Raw genomic sequence first — 16,558 nt, forward strand, 5'->3', positions numbered from 1 at the left:
GAACATTGCTTTTCTCTCATCTTTGCTTAGCTGCAGTGGGTTGAGCCGGTGGGGGTGGGGAGAAAAGGTATCCTGCTTTTAGGCAAATGAATATTAATAAAATAATGTGGCTTTTCTTTTTTTTTGCATTTTGCATTTTTCCTTTTTTTTTTTTTTAATCCCACCCCCCACCCCATCCCCAACTCTTCAGATCTCTCTCCTCCTTCATAGTATCTCTCTGAACATTGGGATGGGATGGAAATTGTCTTTTGATTATTAAGGCCTGTCCCTGAGGATGCGGCGTACGTTCATGTTGCTCTCTGGATTTGCACGTTGGAGGATGCTTAGAAACATTTTTTTTTTTTTTTTTTAAACCCCACTGGCATTTTTAACACGCCAAGTTGGCGTGTGTTCGGCACCAGGTTTTCGGCACCTACCCTTTGCTTTTTCAGAAGGCGTTATACACAAATTATGTCTGAGCAATCTCTTATATTGATTGTTATACTCACATGATCATAAATATTAGCCATGTTTGGTGCTGTGGAGAAATGAAGGTAAATTACCTATGATTAGAATGCTTTCAGCTCCAAGGATGGATTGATTAGTATTTGCATACTGAAGGCAATATTGAGAAACTGGGGAGCAAATTACAGCATCTGTTATTGGCTGGGGAGAAATCTTAAAATATAATGGAAAGATTCTTTTTTTTCTTTTTTTCCTTAAATTTCTTTTCCATGGTCACAGATTCTTTATGTTTGGATTTTTGACATTTTTTTCCCCCTTTCCTTTTTCTGAAGTTTTGAGAGGTACCAGGGCAGGGGGGGAGGGGGGAGCTGAAACTTCTGAGTCTGTCGCATGGACCTTGTAGTCTTCTGTAAACAGGTTCTTTTTCTACCTGGCTGTTTTTATAGCTATTTTATTATCTCCCTGCATTAGTGCTGCTGAGCTCTGTCTGGTTTAAAGCAAGCGTTTGCAGGTAATTGGAACAAAAAAAAAAACAAAAAAACAAAAAACAAATGTGTTTGTTGTTTGTGTATGTGTGTTTTTTATCAGGTTGAAATGCTGCGTTTACCAAGGACTATAGCTTTGTATTATTTCCCTGTTTTGTTTCCGAATTGCTATATTAAAAAGGAAATCTAGATGGCATTATGATTTACATTGTGAATCATAAATACATTAAGTCAAACCTCAAGGAAGAAAGAAAAGGTTGAAGTTATAATTGTAGGAATCTATTCTTAGGGAAATATTTTATTTCTTCACCTACTCCTCTTCTCCCCTCCTTATTTATTTTCCCTTATTATTTACCTTTCTCTCCACTCTTCCATGAGTGAAATAATCAAGGTCTTTTTCTTCCTGTTGAGCCAAAATTCATTTTGATTCGGTTATTTTCAAACACTTGAATGTATAGCTCTCTGAGTAGGTTTCGTATTTTTCCTTACTGTGAATGTTTCAGGCCTTCCAAGATATTTTGCTGATTTAAAAAAAAAAAAGAAAAACTACCCACAGACTTTTCCTATTCAGTACGGTGGCCTTCTCCGTTTTTTGTTGCGTTTTGTTCTTTTTCCCCCTTCTCAGTCCACTGATGACTGTCAAGTTTTCGTTTGGGAAATGTTTTTTGCTCGTTTCATTTTATCCAATGTATTCACGCTATATTTTTATTCTTTTTAATTGTGTCTTGGTGATCTATTTATTCTTGTCCTGAAATTTGCCCCCCTTGGTTTTCACTTGAACAGGCCATTGAAGACGGCAATTTGGAAGAAATGGAAGAGGAAGTGCGGCTGAAGAAGCGAAAAAGACGAAGAAATGTGGATAAGGATCCCGTGAAAGAAGATGTGGAGAAAGCTAAGAAGAGGAGAGGTCGCCCACCAGCCGAGAAACTGTCACCCAACCCCCCCAAACTGACCAAACAGATGAACGCAATCATTGATACTGTGATCAACTACAAAGACAGGTGAGTTGATTCATTCCTTCGCCTGATTCTTTCCTTGTGGCCTGGCCCGTGGCGTAAGTCGAGTACCCAAGGAGCAAGACTGATTCAGCTGGGTTGTAAGATTCGTCCACTTTGTGATTCTTGAATCTCTGAGAGATAAAGGCATTTATATATATATATATATATATATATATATATATATATATATATACACACACACACACACACACACACTTTGTGAAGCCTCCTCCTATTTGGAAGTGAGGGCTTAGCTTACACATTAATTAAAAAAAAAAAATCTAAACTAGAAAAGAATTGTTAAGGACTCTTAACTACCATCATTTCTGTAGAAGGAATTGGGATAGAGTCCTTCTATTTATTTATTTATTCTAGTTGAGCTGTTGGAGAAGCAAGAGCCCTAATATAATTAAAGTTCACATGAGGGGGCTGCAAAGAGTAGAAGAAATAGAATCATCTTCTCATTGAATTTTTGCCACGCAGTTTTTTGAAGACCCCTCATGTTTCACCGGAAGACTTTTTAAAACTGAACAGATTATCCATTGAAACTAAGAACCTATTTCTTCCCTACACATAGGAGTTTCTCAACACCGTCTGGGCCATCTTCTCCCCTTTAAAACTTCTGTATGACTTGATAGTTCCACAGATTTACGTCTTTGTCATTGAGCCCTGGTGGCACAGGGGTTAAGCACTTGGCTGTTACCTATAAGTTTGGAGGTTTGAGTCCACTTAGTGGCTCCATGGAAGAAAGACCTAGAGATCTTCTCCCATAAATATAACAGTCTAGAAAACTCCGTGACATGAGGTGACCATGAGTTATGATACTTACTAATGACCTTTTCCTCACACACCGTTTGGATGTGAGATCTGAGAAGGGCTGTGCTATACTTGGCTCCTGAGACCATTTCAAACCATGAACCATGCTTTGAAAAACCAGAGCAAAGACAGGGCGCTGGTCAAGCCCATGCAGTAAATAAAACCAGCTACATTTTGGCTTGTTGATTAGGTTTCCAATCTTGACAGTAGCTTTCCTTTCAAGATAACCACCTGTTTCAGTTGAAAGAAAAAAAAAGATGGACAGGAAGCCTGTTTCTATATGTTATTTCTTTAAATCATGAAATGACATTTCTCAGTGTCTCGTAACCGAAAACGTTGGGCGCTGACTAGAACTGTGGGTACGTGCCCTTGAGTGTTTAGCACAAATACCATGTGACTTCAGTCTTCCATTGTGGCTTTAGTCTAGGTCTCATACCTGAAAGGAAAGCTCTTTGTTCTATAGTCAGAGAGTGTTGTGGTGAGCAATAAACTGTCCACTGTGGGGTTTTGTTAGCCGAGAAACCTGTATTGTCTGTAAGAACTTAGCAGACATGCTAAAACAGGGGCTGGGGGTGGGTAGGAGGAGTTGTATATATGGATTGGTTAAGATCCTTGCCCCAAAGTCCCACCAGATTGTTCTCCCCCTTTTGACAAAGTGCCTTCACCATTAGACTCTGAAGTGTCCTCCCAGGGCGGCCCCAGGATATTGAGTTTGGATTCCTTCTTGATTGATACAGGAAGGAGAATTCTACAAGTCCATTCTTGGCCCAGAGTGAGCATGAAACACCCCTATAAACTAGGAATCCCTAAGGCTGGGTCAGGTTGCTCCCCAACCCCTGCTGGCAGGCAGGAGCAGTGTCCAGGAAGTTCCAGAAATTGAACGGTTAGCACCTTATTTGGTCAGCCCCAACATCCTGTGACCTCGAAGGTCCTCGGGAGAGGGACACAGCTGCTTCTCAGACCAGGTGCACACTGACAATCCGACGGGCGTTTTGCTTGTGATGTGGGCTCCGTGTCAGTACAGAGCTGTGGGAAGAAAGGCCTAGGAAGTAGTGGGGGGTAAAAACCAGACTTGTGTCCCAGGGTGGTGGGCATCAATGGTCCCAGTGGTGTATGAGGAATCGCCCACTAGCAGGCCACAGATTGTCCACGGAATGTTTTCTTTGGTGCTGTGGTGCTTTAAAAAAAAAAGAGAGAGAAAGAGAACACAGAGAGTTGAGAGATTTCTTGTCCACCTCTGAAATGTTTTTTGTTTTATTTTCTCCTTGGAAATAAAACTAAAAATCTGGCAGCAGCACCCTGAAAACAGTTGGGGCTGAGGAGGGGGCCACCCCATTTCTATGGGCTGTCTGTCTTGCTCTCGGTCCTCACAGTCCACCTCTCAGGATTGTTTCGCCACATGTGACGACCTTATGCCATCTATCACCAGGCCTTTTCTTGTCACCTGTTCTACGTCACTCACATGACATCACCTGTGGCCCTTGGCGTTTTTGTTCTCCACTTCCTGGTATACATGGCTCTCCGCTAGCTCATTTCCTCAAAATCATCCAGAGATGTAAAGTAGCGTGAGGTTACATCTGCTAGTCAGTGGTGTGGAGTTTATAAGTCCCTGGCTGCCAACTGAAAGGTCAGCGGTCCAAAGCTACCAGCGGTTCTGTAGACGGACGACCCAGGGATCTTCTTCTGTAAAGATGACCACCTAGGAACCGTTGTAGGGAGTTCTGTTATCATATACAGTCACTGTGAGTTGGACTCATAGACCACCCACCACCACACCATGGCCTTTCCCTGACTCTGTCTGCATTTCAATCTCTTTACTGATCCCATGGGTTGTGAGAAGGATTCCACAAGCTCATACAACCCAAGTTCTTAGTTAATTACTAGGAACCGCACACCCTCTGTGGCTAACCAGGTGGGCGTGTAGATCGCAGACCACCTTAAAGAAAATATGCTATTGGTTTCCAGTGTTTTCTTCCCCAAACCAGAAAAGCTCTCTTTCTCCGGGCCACCTTAATTGAGCTTGTCTTCAGCTGTACTGTAAGGAAAAATCTCTAAATACTTGAGTTTGCCGGTAAGGAGTTACTTGTTCCCGCCCATTTTTCCAGATTCTGCGGATTTCATTTTGCTTTATGGCACTGTGAGCTAAGCATTGGACTGCTCACCATAAGGTTGGTGGTTTAAACCCAGCAGCTGCTGCTCCAGTAGAATGAGGCTTTCTGCTCCAGTAAAGATTTACATCCCAGAAGCTCTATACAGGGTCACGACAAGTGGGAAGAGGCTGTGGAGGTTTCCTTGAAAAGTATCCAATAAAGTCAGCCCACCCACTACTTTGCCCACCCCTACCCCCAACTGCATGCTGCATGTGCAACTTATCGTAGTAAGTCATCCTTAGGAAAAGAATGTTTTTATAGTTTATGTTTCTCTTAGAGCACCGAAAGGAGGTTCCCGAATTAGGAAGACCTTAATTGACTACAATGTCATACTTTTGGTTTGTTTTAGAAAGAGGGAAAAACAAAAACAAAAAAAAACTACTGAGAGAAGTCCATCTTCCTGCACTGAGATTTTTCTTGCGCCATTTAAGACAGTTGCTAATTGGGTAACTCAGCTTACCTGTGAAAGAGCTACCTACCACCTGTGCTAGCCCCGCCCATCCATCCCAGGGCTCCGACAGGTAGCTTTGCAGTGGATTAAATAAGAACTGCCATCTATATTTAACTGGTATATAAGAAGAATTAATTAGCTCTCATGAGATAGGCTTTTTTTTTTTTTTTTAAGTTCTTGCATGGTTTCAGGACAGATGCATCTTTGTATTTTTATGAAGAGCTAGGCTAATTTCAGCATCTAGTCATTGCTTCTGTGTTTGGAGCAAGGTCTTGTTTTTCTAAAAGGGAGGATACTTTTAAAAGCATGACCCCAAAGAGCCAGTAATTTTGTGTGATTCATAAGTGTAAAATCATCCGGCTCTCAGAGTTAGTGCCTGTGGTAACTGGTTCCCATCATTTTCTTTTCCTTAAGAGGGGAAACTTCTCCTGACTAGTACTAGAAGGCTTTATTTTGACTTACGAAAGCAAACTTTGTGTTCTGTTTATTTAGAAGAATCTTACTATCAATTTGTATAGTATCTTACTTGAGGCGCTCTCTCTCTCTCTCTCTCTCTCTCTCTCTCTCTCTCTCTCTCTCTCTCTTTTTTATGTTATAACATGGGACGCTGGGATTTTGAAAAGAGAGAGCTCCGTGCTCATTTACATGTGTGCCCCAGAGTTTAAGATGAGGATGAGATATAAACCAAGATGGTCAAGAGCACATTCTAGTGGCACGCTGCCAAGTCTGGAGAAATGCTTCACTGTTAAAACATAGATAAATCAGAGAGTTCCTTGAGGTTGGAACAGGATATGCCTGATTCAACTTCCAGGTGCCCCTGGGTGATACAAACAAACGGTTCAGTGCTTTGCTGCTAACCAAAAGGTTGAAGGTTCAGTTCCACCCAGTGGCACCTCAGGAGAAAGATCAGACAATCTACTTCTGAAAAATCACCCACTGAGAACCCTGTGGAGCACAGTTCTCCTCTCAGACATACATGGGGGCACCATGAATCTACTTATGAAAACTCATCCACTGAGAGCCCTGTGGAGCACAGTTCTCCTCTGACACACACAGGACACCATGAGTGAAATCTACTTATGAAAACTCATCCACTGAGAACCCTGTGGAGCACAGTTCTACTCTGACACACATGGAGTCACCAGGAACCACAGTTGGCTCAACCACAACTGGGGTATCCAACTTCCAACCAATTCTGTTATATCTCCATACCAGCTCTGACACGTGGCCTTTGAATCACCCTGTGAATCCTCTAGCATTCACTCTAGTTTAGGCGGCCATTCCCAACACTAAAGGACAGCTCTGACATAACAGCCTTCTTTGTATTCAAGTGGACTTGGCCCCCTAACTTCTTGCTTTTTGCTCATGCTGGGCCTTCAGAGAAGTAAATCTGTTTTCATTCTAAAAGCACAACCTCTGAAACTTTTGTAAGCGAACACCTCTACCTGTATACAGACTCCTTCAGGTACCAGCTGAGTGATACTGGACTTTTGCCATCCGCAGTCCCACTTAAGGCTTATTGGACTTTCTCACTGACCCATTTAAAACATGGTGGCTCCCACACGCCAAGGAGTCCTCGTGTAGTGCTGTAGGGTAAACACTAGACCTCAGGGTTGGTTTGAACCACAAGATGGCGGGTCAAACCCACCAGCCACTCCTCGGAAACCCGATACAGGATCACTGTGAGTCGGAACCAACTTGATGGCACTTACCAACAAGAGCATCCCCCACACCCTAAAAGGAAGCAAACATCCAATAGCAAAGCGATTAACGGCCTTGTTGGGACACTAGAATTCTCTTCAACTCAAGATTGTGTTAACTTTGCCCAGCAGCTTTGACGCAGATTTAACTTCCAATTGTGTATTTTTATGTGACTTGTTGGACATCCCAACCTCATCTTTATACACACACACACCTCTTCTCTCTTGGCAATGCAGCCAAGGTTAACCTTCAACTAAGAATTCTTTTTTTTTTTTTTTTTTCCCTCAACTTGTTATTTTTAAGTGCTATCGAGTTGGATCTGGCCCACAGCAACCCTGTATAGGGATTCTGAGGAGCAGCTGATGGGTTTGAACCACTGACTTTGCAGCTAGCAGTCCAGTGTTTACCCTACAGCACCATTGTAGTTGCATGCTATCATTCTAGTCTATTGACATAACTCTGAATTTTTCCTTTTTTTTGAAAAAATACCTTGTCTTCCTGTTTTTTGTCTGTCACCCTAAGATGTGATATACACCAGTACTGAGGATGTCAAAAGGGCCAAGCATAGACCCCCACATTATGCTTTGGAAAATTACTCCAGGTTGCCATCAATTCACCAACCAGTAATTAATTCTTAAAGCTGATCAACCATCTCTGAATTCACACAGCTATGCTGTGAGATCACCCACAGTTCTTCCTCCTTGCTCAAGGTTATCACGACAGGCTAAAACCGAGATTCACGAGGTCTATCCTATCTCCAATCTGTCAGCCTAGAAACCCTGCTAATAAATGTGAAATAAGATTAGCTCCACCTGGCTTTTCTAAAAGATCCCTTACACTGAAAATAATAATAAACAGCCAACGCATTGCCAACAAGTTGATTCCAACTCACAAGAACCCTTTAGGTCAGACGAGAATGGTTTCTCTTAACGGAAGCAGACTGCCTCATCTTTCTCCGTTGGAGCGGCTGGTGGTTTCTTAGCAGCTGAGCGTTTTTAACCAGTGCCTAGCCTGCCGACACTTACATTGTTGTGTTGTTGTTGTGAGGTGCTGTTGAATCAGTACGTACTCATAGTGACTTTGTGCACAACAGAACGAAACACTGCCCTGTCCTGCGCCAACCTCACAATTGTCATACTGCTGCCACTGTGGCAATCCGTCTCGTTGGGGGTCGTCCTCTTTTTTGCTGACTCCCCACTTTAAAATGGATGTGTATAGTTGTTTCTACTCACTTTAAGTTGTGCAAATAAAGGTCCCAAATTCCTTCCTCATTCACATTCTACTTTGAGGAGGCAGCTCTTCCCCAGTTGTATTTTGAATGCCTTCCAACCTGAGAAGCTCATCTTCTAGCACTGTATCTGACAGCATTATAGTGCTCTTCATCATGTTTCAGTATTCTGGTGCTATCTGACAGTGTTCCACTGCTCTTTATAAGGTGTTCAGTGACTACACATTTGGAAGTAACCCAGCTCTCCTTCTTCCTAGTCCGTCTTCGTCTGGAAGCTCAGCTGAAACCTGTCATCCATGGGTGACCCTGCTGGTATTTAAATACCCATGGAATAGCTTCCAACATCAGAGCAACACGCATGCCCCCACAGTACGACACACTGACAGGCGGGTGATGGGACACTTCCATGCTGTTATTTATACTCTTTTTAAACAGCCTCATGGCATGTAATGAATGCCTTTCTAAATCTTTACCAAGGGCCAGCCTGTAACATAGTGGTCTCAAGTTTCCATCCTCATTTTAAGATGAGGATGTTTGCTTCTTTTTGCCTTCTGACTCCATTTCTATTTCCTGTGATTTCGGAAGCATTGCTAGTGGGAGCTCTCGGCACCCTTTTTTTCCCCATTTGCCACCGGACACTTGAACTCACTCACGGGAAGCAGCTTGATATGTTGCTCCTATCAGCTTCCCTAGCAAGAGCTTTTGTTCAGTATTTATGTCTTGCTTTTCAGATCCAAGAATTACTCTCTTTCCCAAAGAACCTAGAAACAAAATTATGAATAAGAGGCCATCACCACCTCCCTTTCGATCGGTTAGTTGGAGAGTTCAGTCGGAACTGAAGGTCCTGAAGACCTTCCCCGTTACTGGGGAAGGATTTGGACTTCTCTACCACTTTGAGGACGGGCGTATGAAGCAGTAGCCGTGCTCTGAAGAGTTTTTAATGGTTGTGATTTCCAGACTTTTCTTCGGAGGCACACTTATAGATGAGTATGAACCACCAGTTTTTGGGTTAGTAGCCAAGCTCTTAGCTATTTGCACCATTCAGGACTCCCCCTGTGAGGATGCAAGGACATTATCTTGTGTTTATGTTCCTTCTGGATAAAATGTCTCAGCTAGTAACATTTTCCTGGGATTATAAAGCTGGCATTGTGGTATGCTACAATTCTAAGGACTAACTGTCCTTGTTTAGGAGTGCCGGGGGTGGGTCTGTGGAGCCCTGGTGGCATGGTGGTTAAAGCATTCCGTTGCTTAGCAACTGCTCTGCAGAAGAAAGGTAAGGCCGTCTGTTTCTGTGAAGACGGCAGCTTTGGAAACTCTGTGGGGCAGTTCTCCTTTGTACTGCAGGGTCACTGTGAGCCAGAATTGCCTCGATGACAATGGATTTGGGGGGTTTTTGGGTGCTGCAAATTATTAACTTGCTTAGCTCCTAGCTGTAAGATTGGAAGTTCAGACTTACACAGAGATGCCTCGGAAGACTGGTCTGGTGATCTGCTTCCTTGATGTCAGCAATTTGAAAACCTTGCGGGGTACAGTTGTGCTCTGACACACATGTGGGGGCGGGGGGCAGAGTAGAACTCAACACAGCTGGGGTTTTCGGTGCGTGTTTAATTCACGTGCACAAGAAAAAGTGCTTGAAGTATTGTAGCATTTTGAGCAAAGCTAAGGTACTCTACTTGAAGACCCACGTGGACCCCAACAGACTGTTTCTATAAATGTGTCACCTAGTCCTCGGGCTTTCTCTCTACCTGAGGTGCTCAAAGGTGTTTACCACGCCGAAGGCCTTCCCACATGTTATAGTCCCTACAGCTTCCGCCCAATGTAGACTTCTCCACGTTAGCATTCAGTCCATCTTTCTAAAATAGGCTTGTAGTAACCTGTGTTACTACAGGAGCTCTGGTAGCGTAGTGGCTACGAATCGGGCTGCGAACCTCAAGGTCAGCAGTTCGAAACTACCAGCTGTTCCGCAGGAGAAAGATGAGGCTTTCTGCTCCCGTAAAGATTTACAGCCTCGGAAACCCTGTACAGGGTCGCTATGAGTCGGAACCGACTCCACGGCACATAACAACAGCAACATGTGTTTTTAAGAGCAAATCCAGGTCATTACTTAGCAGCTTTTTCTGTTATTATTTCTTTGTTGGTACATTTTCTTCTGGGCTGGGCAGATCGCTGACCCTGCAGTATTGGGTCTGTCACCACTACCCAGATTCGGTTGAATGGCCTTTGTTCTGCAGCCCCACTGAACCCGAGTCTGTCTCCGGCCCCAGCACCCTAACTTCCTCCTCTGAACCTCTTACAGTGCAACGTGTAAAGGCCCGGGATTGGTCTGTTGTTACCAGCATCTCGTGCTTCACAGATCACATGATCTGAGATGGCGTGTCGGCACTGGTATCTGTCCCCTAGTCCACACCACCCGTCCACCTGCCCAAAGCTCCAAGTAGGAAGCAGTTAACATTCACCTAATTGGATTCTTTATTTCTGTCATGCGCTCACACACCTGCTCCTCTCAACACTGCGAGCACCCCGTCGCTCCTCATCGTAGTGGGCCTGGACCAGCCCACAGCTGCTGCCCACCCCTCTGCCCTGCCCACCTCTAGGGTGTATGCTCTTCCACCTGTACGTATCTCGTGTCATCCCAGTCCTTAGGAACTTTCTAGAGCTTCCCAGAGTCCTGGTGCGGGCTGTAGGACAAACATGGATAACCACAAGATCGGCAATTCAAACCCATCAGCTGCTCTTGGAAACCATGGTGGTGGTGGTGCTGTGCCATGGAGTCGGTTCCTACTCCTAGTGTGCCTATAATAGTGTTTCTGAGGCTGTAAATCTTTATGGGAGCAGAAAGCCTCATCTTGCTTCTTCGAAGCAACTGGTGGATTCGAACTGCTGACCTTGCGGTTAGCAGCTTGTAATCCACTACGTTACCAGAGCTCCTACACAGGGTCAGTATGAGCTGGAACAACTCACTGGTACTTCACAACAGTTTCTGTGGGCCTGTCTGATGCCCGCCTGTCTGATGCCCGCCTGTCTGATGCCCTTCAAGTTTTCAACGAAGACAAAACCGCCTTTCCCTGCCTGGCCCTCCTGACCGGTCCGACTTCACTTTCCAATACCACTGTCCCTCCTGTATCTCTGCACTGCCCGACTCCCAGCATGCTCTCCCAGTCTTAGAGCCATACCCACGTCCACCCTGGACGTCCCCTGTCGATGCATTCCCTCAGTAGTGGGGCCGGGAACGCAGGCTGTGTACGCCTATGGGGGCTGTCTTCGCCTCAAGCAGAGTCCAACCTAGATGTGATGGAGAGTATCCCCAAATCTGTCAAACCCACGCCACAGGAGGAAAACCAGTGTTACTATGTCAGAAGTCCCATGCCCGAGACCTTGGGAAGTGTGGCTGAGTGTCTTGCCCATTGATGGTCAGGACTTTGGGGCTCTCTTTCAAAGTTTGGGGAAAGGGGCAAGCTGGCCATTCTGATGGCATTCAGGAAATGGGTTTGATTATTGTCCCGAGCAGCGTGTCTGAGCAGGGTACTGTGATAACACGCCATCCCTTTTAACTGTCACTCCAACTTTCCTGAGGTAAGTATGACCGCCATCCCCCACAAGTTATATATGAAGAGCTGGGCTCAGAGATGTGGAGAGTATCTTGCTAAGACCTCACACCCCTAACAAAACACTTCCCATCGATGCATTTGGAACAAACACGTCCTAAAACCTGGAAGGAAGAGATGTGGAGGGGAAGGGGACCTAGCGGTGTGAGGGAAAAGGAAGATTAGTCCCAGCAAGCGACTGTGTGGGACCCATTTTCCCCCGCTTTCTGGAGAAGGGTGTATGAGGTGCCATGTGTAACCCTGGGTGACCTTCCAGCAATCCTCTGCAGGCAGGTGAGCTCCCCACAGTCACCAGGATGAAAACCCCGGTCTTCTGACACCAGTATTCTTTCTACTCTACCGCAGGTGTAACGTGGAGAAGGTGCCCAGTAATTCTCAGTTGGAAATAGAAGGAAACAGGTCAGGATTTGTCTTGTTATGACCCTGTCTCGAAACCCAGGTACCCCTTGGTTCATGAAATGGGCTGGTGTCGAGCTGGCTTTGGAAGCAATGTCTTCCACTCACCTGCTGCTTGGAGTGGGGGGGCTGGGGTACGACGGAAGCACAGCAATGCTGAAACGCTGTGTTGAACGTGGGTGTTGAGCACTCCACAGATGCGCTTGGTACCAAGGTGGGCCTGCTGCCTGGGCTGCTATTGGCTTCGATGTAGCGGGCTGCTTGGTGTTAGAAGCTCAGTGAGAAACACCTCTGCTTGCTGGGCCTCTGGTTGTACGTGCAGAAGCAGGTTCACGTACAGTGTCTTACGCTTTGGGCTTAACCACACCGAGCAGGGCCTCCAGCCTGACTCCTGGACTTACCTGCCGTGGATGGCCCTTCGCACACCTGTTCATCCTCTTTGTGCCTCCGTGTCTGTCGGGTGGAGAACAGGCGCGCCTCTCGGAGAAAGCGTGCTGATGTAGATGATGCTGATGAGCAGGAGGGAGTCTGTGTAACCCATTGGCGTTCCGAGCGGCTGCAGGCGCCCCTTTATTGTGCTTCGTAGATGTTGGGTTCTGTAGAAATAGAAAGTATCTCACCCCATTTTTCCCAGAAGTCTGTGCTCCCTCTGTGTCTCCAGGTTCCCGTTTGGGGCACTCTCATAGTAGTTCAAAATGTTCATCACTCTGCAGCCCACTTCAAGATGACAGGAGAGTGCTGGCATCACTTTTACACACACCTTGTGGTTAGCAGTCCAGTGCTTATTCTAAAGCATCACACCAGGGCTCCTCTGTCTTTCGTAATCGCAGTACTGGCTTTATGGTGGTGGTCTGGAACTGAACCCGCAGTATCTCCCAGGAACGCCTGCATCCATGTTTTTATATTAACACTTCCCCCTTTTGAATCAGCTGTGCTTTCAAAAACAAAAAACCGGTAACAGTATTTAGCCATCCATATGCCAACATCTTTTGCTACATGCATAGATAGGGCCCCGGGCAGGAGAGAGTTAAGGCTGTGTGCCCTGTATTTCAGAAATCCTAGTGGTTACAAGTCTGGCTGCTGACTTTAAGGTCAGCAGTTTGAAACTACCAGCTGTTCTGCGGGAGAAAGATGAGGGTTTCTGCTCCTGTAAAGATTGACAACCTCAGAAACCCTGTACAGGGTCACTATGAGTCGGAACCGATTCCACGGCATATCACCACCACCACCACCACCTGTCCCTAGCTGCAACATTCTTCCTTATATAGGATCCAAACAGTGGAGGGAGGGATACCTGTATCCACCCAAATCTGTATGAGTCCCAGGTGATGCAGAAAGTTCCAAACCCACACAGAGGTGCCTTGGAAGAATGTCCTGGCATTCTACTTCCCAAGGGTCACAGCCTTGAAAAGTCTATGGAGCACAGCTCTACTCTGCACACTTGGGATGCATCAGTGGATTCCACTCAGTGAAAAATATTTTTGATAAGCATTGGACTGCAAACCACATGGTCTGCGATTTGAACCCGCCAGCGGCCGCGTGGAAGAAAAATGAGGCTTTCTGCTCCTGCTAAGATTTAATAGCCTTGGAAACCCTATACGGGTCATTGTGAGTCGGAACTGACTCCACGGCACCTAACAACAACAATAAAAGCTAGGAAGTATGGTGGCTTTATGCGACAAGTATTTCAAGCCACCAACCACTCAGTCAATGGGTTAAAGGTGAAGCTTTCTGCTCCCACAAAGATTTACAGCCTTGGAAACTATACAGGGTCACTATGAGTCACACCAACTCAAGGCAATTAAGAAAAACAATAAGAGATGAAACTATTGGACAAGGCTGCCAACCTTCGGTTTTTCTTACTGGCTTGCCGCTTGGTGAACAACTATTGCTGCTGAAAGCCAGACATACAAGCCACTTTGCCACTGAGAAGCATCAAGAATCGCACTCCATTTCTAGCATCACGTGTATTTGAGTTTGGGGACTGAAACAGCAAACACCCAACTGTCCTATTTTGGGCCATGGGAATAGCAAACCCGCCTGGGGAAACACGTTTCTTTCTACCCACCACCCAGATAGCTGGTAACTGGGAGAATGTCTTCCATTCTCATGGAGGCCGGGTTCTTGGTCTTGGATGGACAATGAGACATTTGATGGGGGAAGAAGGTTGGAGAACCTTCTAGTCATGGGTGGGGAATGGGCAAGGTCCTAGAAGGAGGAATTGGTCATTGGGGGAGGGGGTTCCACAGGAGAGAGCCTCTTCCTGATTGTAACAGAAGACGGGTATTAATTAATACAGATGATTTGTATTCATGCAAAGACAGTCGATTCTGGAGGATTTTGAACTAGCACCCTGGAAGTGGAACTGAGCCAGACTGAGAAACACGGATAAAGATGGAGAACCAACAGTCTCAAGAAGACATCCTAGACAGTCTTTAGGTCCTTTTTCCCCTTCTCTTCTCAGGACTCCCACTGGCGGATTTTCAGGATTCAATTGCCAGACCTTTCTTCCTAGTCTGACCTAGTCTAGAAGCCTCAGTGAATCCTGTCCAACATCAGGATGATGCCAAAGCCTCCACTGCCAGCCAAGGTGGTAGGTAGCTTTGCACACAGTGCATTGGCCATGCATTAAACCCTGGTCTCGCTCACAGAAGGCAAGAATTCTACCACTAAAACGGATCACTGCTGTCTCGGTCCCGTTATGCACGGGGTCACCAGGAGCTGGGAGCAGCCTGCCCTTAACAGCGGGAAGTAGGAAGTAAGGAAGAATATGATGGCATCCCAAAACCAAACCCACTGCCATTGAGTTGGTCCTGACACATAGGGACCGTGTCGGACATAGCAGAACTACCCAGACAGATTTCCAAAGCTGTCACGACACAAGCAGATGCCCGTGTCTTTCTCTTGTGGAAAGGCTGGTGTTTCTAACCGCCAAAGTCGCAGTTAGCAATCAAGCATGTGACCTTCTTTGGGAAGGCCACACGATTTTGTTCCTCGTTTTACAAAGTTGGCTCTGAGTCTTGTAGTATTCAGCTGTCTTCTTTACAAACATATATGACTCTAGACCTGCCTCCCAGTTGTTACTCCTGTCATTGTTGTTAAGTGTTGTCGAGGCAGCTCTGACTCCTGGCAACCTCCTTCACCACAGAACGAAGCACTGCCCGACCCTGCACCCTGCCCACAGTTGTTGTGTTTGAACCCATTGCTGCTGCCATGGTGCGGATCCTCCTCCTCAGTGGGTCTAGAATTCCTCAGGCTGAGGAAGGAGATGCCAGGCCACAGCTGTTGCAGCCATTTTGACCCTGGTTAGAAAGTACAGCACTGGTCCAAACCACTTTTTTGTTTTAAATATTTGTGTTTAAGGTTAAGATTTTACAGCCCACAAGTTAGGCTCCCATTTAACAATTTCTTCACCAATGGTTCAGTGACATTACATTTTTCACCAGGCATCAGCATTCACTTTCATTGTGTTCTGGTTGATCCATTTCATGGATTCTAGTTTCCCTGTGCCCTTACCTTCTTGTCTTTGCTTTAGAGTCATAGTTGAGCTTTTGGTCTCCTATTGTGGGTTTTTAAAGGAGTTCTGTATTCACAGGTGATGTTCTTAATTTTATGAGCCAATCTGCTAGTTAGCTAAAAGGTATTCCCAAGGGATGATGTCAGTTTAAGGAGTATCTCAGAGAGATAGTTACTGGGAGTCCTGTTGTCTCAACCAGTCTATAAGTCTGGACTTCTTGAAAATGTAAGTTCTGTTCCACAGCTTTCTCCCATTCTATTGGGGCCCTGATCCATATGGTTGGCAGTTCTTCTGGTCTCAGGGTAGCTACAGCCCTGGTTCATATCGACTGCTAGTCCGATAGACCATTCCTTCTCTGAATTTGTGGTTTTCTTCTTTCTCTCTTGCTCCAGATGAGTAGAGACCAATAGTTGTATCTTTGGTGATCCTAAAACTCCAGTAGGACAGTTGAAAGGAGGCCTAGGGGCACAACGGTTAAGCACTCAGCTGCTAACTGAAACGCTGGCTGTTCAAATCCACAGGAGAAAAGACCTGAGCCCATAAAGATGGCAGCCTAGAAAGACCCTCGGGGGCAGCTCGCCTCTGTCCCTTGGGGGTCTCTCTGAGCCAACACTGTGGAAACTCAGAGTCTGACCTTCCAGTTGTAGAGAGCAAAGATGTGCTTGTCATCTGTCAATAGAAAAATAACACCATCTGTTGGCAATGCTGAACAATGACACCGTGAGGATGGCATTGGGGGTCAGGTGTGGAATCAAGGATCGCGGGGG

The 16,558-nt window shown here is 45.6% G+C and overlaps 1 protein-coding gene across 4 annotated transcripts in view; it reads left to right on the forward strand.

Moving 5' to 3' along the window:
• SMARCA2 (SWI/SNF related, matrix associated, actin dependent regulator of chromatin, subfamily a, member 2) overlaps positions 1-16,558 on the forward strand; it is a 225,739-nt gene that overhangs the window by 192,878 nt on the left and 16,303 nt on the right. For 3 of the 4 annotated variants that reach the window (XM_006863738.1, XM_006863739.1, XM_006863740.1), the window contains one exon: positions 1,713-1,930. In XM_006863738.1, coding sequence (XP_006863800.1) covers positions 1,713-1,930 — 218 coding nt within the window. Of the gene's footprint in view, positions 1-1,712; positions 1,931-12,223; positions 12,278-16,558 lie in introns of all 4 variants that reach the window. The other variant, XM_006863737.1, reaches the window with a different exon arrangement.

This window comes from Chrysochloris asiatica, unplaced genomic scaffold, assembly GCF_000296735.1.
Source record: "Chrysochloris asiatica unplaced genomic scaffold, ChrAsi1.0 scaffold00056, whole genome shotgun sequence".
Classification (NCBI taxonomy): domain Eukaryota; kingdom Metazoa; phylum Chordata; class Mammalia; order Afrosoricida; family Chrysochloridae; genus Chrysochloris; species Chrysochloris asiatica.